This window comes from Columba livia, chromosome 1 (genome assembly GCF_036013475.1).
Source record: "Columba livia isolate bColLiv1 breed racing homer chromosome 1, bColLiv1.pat.W.v2, whole genome shotgun sequence".
NCBI classification, from domain to species: domain Eukaryota; kingdom Metazoa; phylum Chordata; class Aves; order Columbiformes; family Columbidae; genus Columba; species Columba livia.
The window spans coordinates 34,596,615-34,605,886 of record NC_088602.1 but is presented as its reverse complement, the minus strand read 5'-3'; the positions used below and the strand labels follow the sequence as shown (position 1 = coordinate 34,605,886).

At 44.3% G+C, this 9,272-nt stretch overlaps 1 protein-coding gene across 18 annotated transcripts in view; it reads right to left on the bottom strand.

Moving 5' to 3' along the window:
• Positions 1-3,521: 3,521 nt before the first annotated feature.
• ELF1 (E74 like ETS transcription factor 1) overlaps positions 3,522-9,272 on the bottom strand; it is a 90,423-nt gene continuing 84,672 nt past the window's right edge. For all 18 annotated transcript variants that reach the window (XM_065054805.1, XM_065054715.1, XM_065054734.1 and 15 more), the window contains one exon: positions 3,522-5,197. In XM_065054805.1, the coding sequence (XP_064910877.1) occupies positions 4,582-5,197 (616 nt within the window). In that variant the 3' untranslated portion in view covers positions 3,522-4,581. The remainder of the gene's footprint in view (positions 5,198-9,272) is intronic.

Here is a 9,272-nt window from a genome sequence, read left to right as displayed (position 1 = left end):
ACATTCAAAACCCACCTGGACACCTTCCTGTGTAACCTCATCTGGGTGTTCCTGCTCTGGCAGGGGGATTGGACTGGATGATTTTTGAGGTCACTTCCAGTCCCTGACATTCTGTGATTCTGTGAAGGCAGTTCTACCTGCCTCTTCCTTCCCCGGGTGGTGCTGAGGGAGGTGGTGGTGCCATTCCTGCCGGAGTTTGCCCCGATGGCGGGCAGGGCTTCCCGGACGGGCAGCCGGCCAGGCCGCGCAGCTGCCGCTCGGGGTGCGAGCCTTGGGGGACAAGCGGTGAGAGCTGAGGCACTGGTGGCTGTGGGCGCAGGGGCAGCCCACCTGGGGGCCATCGGGCTTGGCTGAAGCTCTGGCAGCTCCTGTCACCCCAGCCGGGAGGGTGCTGGCACCACCGTGGTCACTGCGGCCCAGCCCGTGCCTCCCTCCGCCCGGCTGGGCTGGTGTATGGGAACGTACTGGAAGATTGGCAAGGAGATTGGTTAAATGTGAATATGCTCAACTGACTTGCAGCTGTCCGTAGAAAAAAACCATACATGACACTATATTGTTTTACTGACCTTGTGTGCTTGATGAGTAGAACCTCTGTGTTAGATAACATAGGCCTGTGGGAAACTCCAGGCACCTTATCCCTATGTCTGAGATCCCTGCTTTGTTGTGAGAAAGAGTGGAAGGCTGCACCTGCCTGAAGCCTTGAAATACAGGTGAGCTCAGCAGGCCCAGTGATCTTAACAGGGCTGAACTGACCAGCGCCTGCATCCCCACTGGTGTCACCTCTGCCTGGGAGCTTAGGTGCCGCTTTGGAAATCCCCCAGTAGAGAGGTAACTCAATAAAACTTGCTCTTTACAATGCATGCATCGCTTCTGGCTCTTCTTGCGATGTGCCTGCGTATGTGCTCACAGCCGGGCTCGGAGGCAGTGCTGGCAGCCTCAGGCCTCCCTCCCTCCACTTCCTTCCCAGGCTCCCTGCCGTGAAACACCTCAAAAACAAGGTGCCTTTTGCACCTCCACAGCTTCACACGTGTGCAAAGAACTGCAGTCTTGTTTTTTCCTTTCTGAGTCACCAGCGTCTGGGGGTTGAGATGGTGTGTTTAGTTTGGCTGCTGCCACAGGCTCGCAGAGCTGTGAGCAGGGAGGAATCACACAGAATCACAGAATGTCAGGGACTGGAAGGGACCTCAAAAGCTCATCCAGTCCAATTCCCCTGCTGGAGCAGGAACACCCAGATGAGGTTACACAGAAGGCGTCCAGGTGGGTTTTGAATGTCTGCAGACAAGGAGACTCCACAAGCCCCCTGGGCAGCCTGTTCCAGTGCTCTGGCACCCTCACGGAGAAGAAGTTGCTTCTCAAATTTAAATGGAACCTCTTCTGTTCCAGTTTGTACCCATTGCCCCTTGTCCCATCATTGGTTGTCACCGAGAAGAGCCTGGCTCCATCCTCATGACACCCTTTACGTATTTATAAACATTAATGAGATCACCCCTCAGCCTCCTCTTCTCCAAGCTAAAGAGACCCAGGTCTCTAAGCCTTTCCTCATAAGGGAGATGCTCCACTCCACCATCTTTGTTGCCCTGCGCTGGACTCTCTCCAGCAGTTCCCTGTCCTTCTGGAACTGAGGGGCCCAGAACTGGACACAATATTCCAGATGTGGTCTCACCAGGGCAGAGTAGAGGGGAAGGAGAACCTCTCTGGACCTACTAACCACCCCCCTTCTAATACACCCCAGGATGCCATTGGCCTTCCTGGCCACAAGGGCACAGTGCTGGCTCATGGTCATCCTGTTGTCCACCAGGACCCCCAGGTCTCTTTCCCCTATGCTGCTCTCCAACAGGTCCTTCCCCAACTTATACTGGAACCTGGGGTTGTTCCTGCCCAGATGCAAGACTCTACAGTTTCCCTTGTTGTATTTCATTAAATTTTTCCCTGCCCAACTCTCCAGCCTGTCCAGGTCCCGCTGGATGGCAGCACAGCCTTCTGGTGTGTCAGCCACTCCTCCCAGCTTGGTGTCATCAGCAAACTTGCTGATAGTACACTCTAACTCCTCATGCAAATCTTTGTTTTGTGATTTATTCCAGATTCTCCCTTCCTTTGTTGTACCAAGAAGCAGCAGAAGCACGGGGACAGCTGGTGGACTAAGGGATGTGGGAAGGGAGTGATTTTCATTTGCTGTTGGTTACACAACAGTCAGCTTTTGGAGACACTTTGCTGTCTGCTGGGGATTTTCTGCACTTCTCCAACTGAAATAAGCCAAGCTGACAAATCATTTTGCCTTTGTGATAGTTGCATCTACGGCAAGAGGTTTTGTTGGTGAAGTTGTAACCTTAAGGTGTGAGGTTTTATTATGTGTTCAGTACACCAGCAAAACAACTTCCCCACTTCTAAAAACAGTCAAGCATGATCACATCATGTTCCCTAGTATTATGAAATACTTGCAATACAGGAAAAAGTCCCTGTTTTACAGTCTGATTTTAAAAACCTCTCCAGTGCTTTCATCCATCTGAAAACAGCCCTCAGGACAAGAACGCTGTCAGAGAGGCATCTGCAATGCTCATCCTCATTCCCGGCAATATTGTCAGCGCTCCCCGGCTGCGGGGACTCCTGCCACATCAACCACCAGTGCTGAGCAGGCAGCAGGTGTGTGGGTTTGGGTCCGACCAGCCTTCCTGAGACACCTTGGATTTGCAGGGACTGCATGGGAGTCAGAGGCAAGAAATGCTGAATTAAACAGGATCATTTCAGCTGCCGGGGAACAGGGGAGCCGTGGCAGAGACCTGCTTGTTCAATATAGTTTGTAGAGTGACTTCTGTCCAACTGGAGCAAATGATCTCTGCCACAGTTTGCTTCCACTAGTTTTTCTGCATTAATTAGAAATCATAGAATGTCCTGAGCTGGATGGGGCCCAACAAGGATAATAGAGTCCAACTCCTGTCCCTGCATAGGACAACCCCAGAGTTCACACCATGTGTTTGAAGGCATTGTCAAATAGTTTCTTGAATACTGCCAGGCTTGGGGCTGTGACACCTCCCTCCCAGTTCAATCATATTTCCCTTAATTTTACATTCCACTGATCTTACCAGGCATCACATTTATTTTTAATCCACTTTCTGTTGCAACATTGCGACATGAGAGGTTTTGCAGCTCTCGCAGTTTGGGCCAACCGTTGTGTTAGACAAGCTACAAAGACCTTTGCGATGAATGGCACTTCAGAATTACATTGAAAGTTTTGGGTGGTTTGTCTGAACATGTTGGGAAGTGACGGAAAAGGAGTTTTAAGTCCCATTCTTGGACTTATCTCAACTTTCAATTGAGCTACAAAACCCTACAGTATTGCTCTTTCACAGCACATTGGGTGCATTTGGATCTGTTCCTAAGTGATCCATGAGTTGCTCATGTCCTACCACAGACCCACAATGATGAATCACATTGTTCTGTTTCTCAGTGTATTTTGGTTATTTATGATGACCGACAAAACATTATAATAATACAAAAACGTTTCAGAGTAAATAAGAGAAAAATGTTTTTCCACTTGATTTATTTTCATAATAAACCAATTAAAAATACAAAAGACAAGGACCCAAGGTTCAGAGGGCTCCATCATTTAAAAATTTGTCTTTAAATACAAATTCACTCTGTAATACGAATACATATAACTCTAAACATAATGATCTTATTTGCATCTATCAAAAATTTGTATGGAAACAAATTAGCTGAAAAAACTTCCTCATGACATTGAATGTACATTATTTACAATCAAAAAAAGCACTCTTAGCAGTATTAATCTCCAAATATCTGCATAAATTGTATATATTTCATTTCCCTCCCCCCCTTAAAAAATAATCTGAAGTAGAAAGCAAGATTGTTAAGCTTCATAGTTGCAAAATGGCATGAAAAGTTTGCACCTGTAGTGATGCTGTTAGCTTCTATAATTAAATATATCCGATGTTTTCATATAAAATATAGACATAGCATTGTCCATTACTGGAATAAATGTTTTGTGTACTCTCAATAGGAGTGTATATTCCATTTTGCACACACAAGAGCTTGTGCTGCAAAAAATGCAAAAGGATATCTGGCTATCAAAGTCTAAAACTGGTGTAATTCACCAGTATGAAACCCATACTTGATCATAAAAATTCATACACATGGAATGAAAATGTCCCACTAAAAGTAACTGTTGCTTCAAAAGTTAATTGATACACGTACGGATTAAACAGAAAAGGTTATAATTACATTACTGCAATGTAAATTGGCAAGAGACTGAAAAGATACAGTAAGAAATGAGTTTGAAACTTTGGCCAACAACCTCAGGAGAAAGTCTTAATAGCATAAAAAGCATGTTCCTTCATGCCTGTATTTTGAAACATGAGTAACATACAATTTTATTTATATGATAACATTTAGCAATTAACAGAAAATCAAAATCCATTCTAAAGCATGAATTCTAACAATTAACTGCAGAAATTATGTAGCTTTGCAACATCTTGCTTCAGAATCAAATCATATATACAGAACTGAAAAGGTCCCATCACATTTATGAAAATAATCATCCACAGGGTCTTTTTAAAAAACTCTTTATTAATATGAATTGGGTTCCAATGGCTCATCTTCTTGCTTCACTTGCACGTTAGATGGGAAACCATTTGAACTGGACACTACCATCACAAAGGGCTGCTGCTGGAACCTCTGCTCCAGCTGCTCCGTCTCATCTAATTTGTCACCGTCGTCTTCTTTTACTGCTCCTTGCACGCCAACCTGTTTCGTCTCTGGTGCTTTAATAACTGAAGTGATCACCGTGCCCGATGGGTGAGCTACCACCTGCGAGCTGCTAGGCGAAAATGTCACCACAGGGGTGGTGGCACTGAAGGATGGAGATGAAGCCATGTTGGCTGTTCCATTGCAAACTGTCTGCACGCTACTGGTGAGCACCTGCTGCACTTGTGCCGGGCTCAGCACAATCGAGGAAGGAGGCGAGACTGGCTTCTGAGACTGCAGCATGACGTTTTCTTTAAGAACCGTCATGGGTTGTGAAGTAGGAATGGCTTGTAAAATGAATTTTTGGGGCGTTGTTGCTGAGGCTGGGTCTGTGCTGGCTATCACTGTAGTAAGAGGCACCGTCTGGAGTGTTACAGTGTGCAGCTGCTGGTTTCCAGGAGAAACAACCACCGGAACTTGGGTTGGAGTCTGTAAAGTCCTATTAAGATTAGAAAATATTGTAAGGTCAGAACTCTTCCACGTTGAGTTTTGAAAAATAATTACAGATTTACTATTGAAAAATCACTTGGCATCATAAACATTTCATTTACCTAATGGTTCCAAAAGAGGTAGCAGTAAACAAGAACTAAACCTGATCCTCAAAATTCGGCAACACAGTTCCCAGAGTAAAGGTCCCCCGCACAAACAATACTGCCATTGCCAAACTGAACAGCCTGCCTTTGAGACATTCAGTAATTCATCAGAAAACCTGGGAGTCACATCTAAGACCTCCTTCTCAAGCATCAACCCACATAAGAAGCATAACCCACTACATGCCTGCCATCAATTTCACAAGGTACCTTAAGTAATTCTTAAGTCACAAGCATAAATGATTTCTAAGTCAGGCCTCAGTTCTCCTGACATCTATATATACGTTTAACTATATGCAAAAGTATCTGCACTGTACAGTGAGTCTGGTCAGGACCTTTTCAGACTCCCTGACACAGCTCTCTGTCTGCCAGGCTTGTACACTCCTTCTGGTAAAGCAACGGGACAGAATTTGCTCCCAAAACATCAGTTTAAATCAGATGGAAAGCCATGTTCTGGCTATCAACAGTTACAGCAAAAAGCTCACCAAAGCAGGACTGATGTGATGCTGAAGCTACAGAGCAATGTGCGTGCAGATGCTGCTGCTGGCAGTATTCCAGCTGTACAAGGAGCTGCACCCCCCCTTCCCCAGTGCCGCAGCACAGACAAGTGAACGAACACTTGTAGAGGATTTCCCAGGTCCCTCTCAGCTCAGTCCTCTGGGAAAGGCCTCCAGCAGAGCTCCACAGATTGTTCCAGCAAGAGCAACTCTGGTAACCCAGCTGGTATCAGGTTCAGTGTGTCCCTGAGCATCTTCCAGCTGCCAGTCCCTGCTGCAGGCAATTTTGTTCCCACCTCCAGCGTGGTTTGGCAATACAAGGAACAAAATTTGCACCTGTTGCATTCTCTTCTTCACAAGAAAGGAGAGGAAGGTTGCACCCAGGAATGCTGCTGTAGCGAAACAAATCCAAATCTTTGCCCATGAGGAGCACATACAGGTTGCATCATAAAATAACCATCGTAACCAGGACACAAAATTTGATACGACTGACACCAGAATCAATCTTGAGTTCCTGTTTCACACAACTGGAGACCACCCAAGGAATAAGAAGCTCATGGAAATGGTGACTGGCTGGAGGAGAAGCACCAGCGAGAGCGATTGCTTCTTTCTTTTCAACGTGGTGCTGCACAGCAAATAACAGCAACTGAAGTGCAAGGCTCAGAATGCAGCACCAAGACTCACACCAAGTCTGCTCAGGGTTATCACTGCTAACTGTTTTTCTTACCCAGGGACCTTGATAGAAAAAAAAATAAATCACAAATGTCTGCATCAAAAGTAGTATGAGTATGAGGACACCCACTAGCGCCTTTTTTTTTTTTAATATATATATTAAATATATATATATATATATATTTATATGAAGTTACCTACAGTTAAACAAACTTGCAGTAAAATCAAAATGTCACACAGATACACCCCAACCCAGGAAAGTCTATGGAGACCAACAATGCAGAAGAAGGAAAGACAACTGACACCTGCCTTCAGAAAAAGCATTAAAAGTATCCAAGTAGAAACCAAGCCAGCTCTGTAATCCACAGAGAAACTTACTTGAGCCCGAAGGATTAAGATCAACTCAATATCTGCAGTTTTGAAAGCGGCAGCTGAAGCTGCTAGCCTGTGCTGGTATGCCGTCCAAGTATTACTCTGAAGCTACTTTCATGTTCCTTAGTTGTTTTGTTTTAAAACAAAACAGTAAAAATAAAAGCTTCTAGCTGTTAAATGGCTCTGAAGGACAAACTCAAAGTGCAAACTGGGTGTTATCAGTGCTGGGGGTATTCTGCAAAGCACCAGGAGCAGCAGCTCTGAGACAACTGAACCAGAGCGTTTTGTTTCAACACACCGCAATTATTACCTGTATATTGATATTGAGCCATTTTATTTCTCCTGAAAGCAATTCCTATATCTGTACGTTATACTGTTACTAACAGTTTACTCCAGATGCTCTATCTTCTCCAGCAGTAAAAACACCTATCATATATGATACAAATATATGTAAATGCATATATAACATGTACACACGTACACACAGTGTAAACTTGCTAGAGGGAAAGCAAGCAGCAGATGTCTGGTACAAGCACAGGATTAAGTAGTGCTCAGCACCACAGATATATGTAGCTAGTTGTCCTACTGGTGGCCTTAATTGGTAAGGCTACAAAAAACTGCATCTGTTTACAACTAAAAATCTATCTGCTCAAACTATTTGCCTTGAATATAATTGAAAAAAATACAGCTTTAATGATTTCGTCTGTTTTACAGAAAAAAAATACACACTAGATGATCTCTAAACACTGGGTCACATTATTTTAGGTGCTTTGAACTGTGTCTTTTGCTATGCTTCTGAATTTCACTCTCAATTTGCTAATACCCTTCCTACTCTAAAGTACAAACTTAGTTTATTTACTTACTTAAAAAGTTGCTGCTGAGGTTACAAAAGAATAAGGACATTGAGCAACAGCGATGAAAAGGAAATGCTGCCATAAAAGAGTCTGGTTACAACTGAGGAAAAAAATGACAAAAATTCTGAAGTCATTTTAGCTTGTCAGAAAATGATCATCTAGTTCTTGTGCCACTAGTACTGTTAAGAGTCTAGAATTGTGCAATATCATATTAACTCATCGAGAAGTAACTAGTGATAAAGCAAACACTATGTAACAGGCAGGAAAATCAAGTGTATTCATGACAATTTATGGGAAATTTATGAACTGGAGAAAGGGAGAAGATACCAAAAAATACAGAAGCTACAAGCCAAGGTAAACAAAGTATTTCACAGCAAAGTAAGAAAATGAAACAGGGCGATATTACGAAATACATAGAAATAGGTAACAGAGGAGAATTCCCACTCCAACATACACATTGTTCAACCTACAGCTACAGGGGAAATGATGGCCTTGAGATAAACGGGCAAACTTCCAGGGACTTTTCCCATTTGTTCAACTAAGTGGTTGCAAAAAACTCACTGAGTCATGCAAAGCAGAAGGAAGGAGGCGGAGGGGTGCGGTGTGTTTGTTAGAACCACTTGTGATGCCCGAGTCTCGAGGCAATCTCCCAAGCGACTGTAGGAAGCATCAGCCAAACGCGACTCAGGAGCTCTGCTGTCTCTGCAAACTGTTGCACAGCTCTGCTCGTCTACATGATCTGCAGAACCCTCAACAATCTGGTCAGTGTTGCACCCCAGCATTATCCCCGTCATCACCGCTGCTGCTTCTGCAGCACAAGCCATGCAGACGGGCGGTGCTAAGCAGGTATACCCGTGGGATTTCGAATGGCACTTGATGCCTTTGTGCCCGGTCTGAACACAGCCTCCTCCTCCAAAGGGGAGGCAGAATTTGCCTGTTCTTGTCTAACTCTTTGCCTGGACAAGAGAAGCTCTTATATGGTGAGGATACAAAGGACTCAGTTCTCAAGTCTGCTGTCCTTCTTGCTAACTCACGCGATCTTGCAGTCTCCCTTCCAGAATTTTTCAAAACTGTACACTCAAACAAATTAAATCTCAGAAACTTTGCTACTAACAGAGACCTGCAGAAACTCCACCTCTTTTGACAGTGCCAAAGACAGGTAGAGAGAGCTCCTGTGGACAAGCTTCTCATTGTGCAGAGACAAAATGAATCTGTTTAGATCATTCTGAAGTCTCTTCTGCCGTAAGCAGCATTCTTCCTACCTACCACAGAAATTAAATCAGAAATGGGCTTAAGAAGACGTCTTCTCAGCTACAAGAAAATAAAAGCAAAATGTTTTGTTATAACCAAAGTCTTTGCTGTGATAGAAGTGGTTGCTATTCTACATGTGTTCTGAGAAACACACCCTGTTGCAAGCTAAATTACAGTTTCTTGTAGAAGCCCCCTGAGATCACATCAGCCTATTTCTGATGAACACCTCCCTCAGGAAGGACATTTTCCTCACCGTGCTCAAACCTGAGATACAGTCA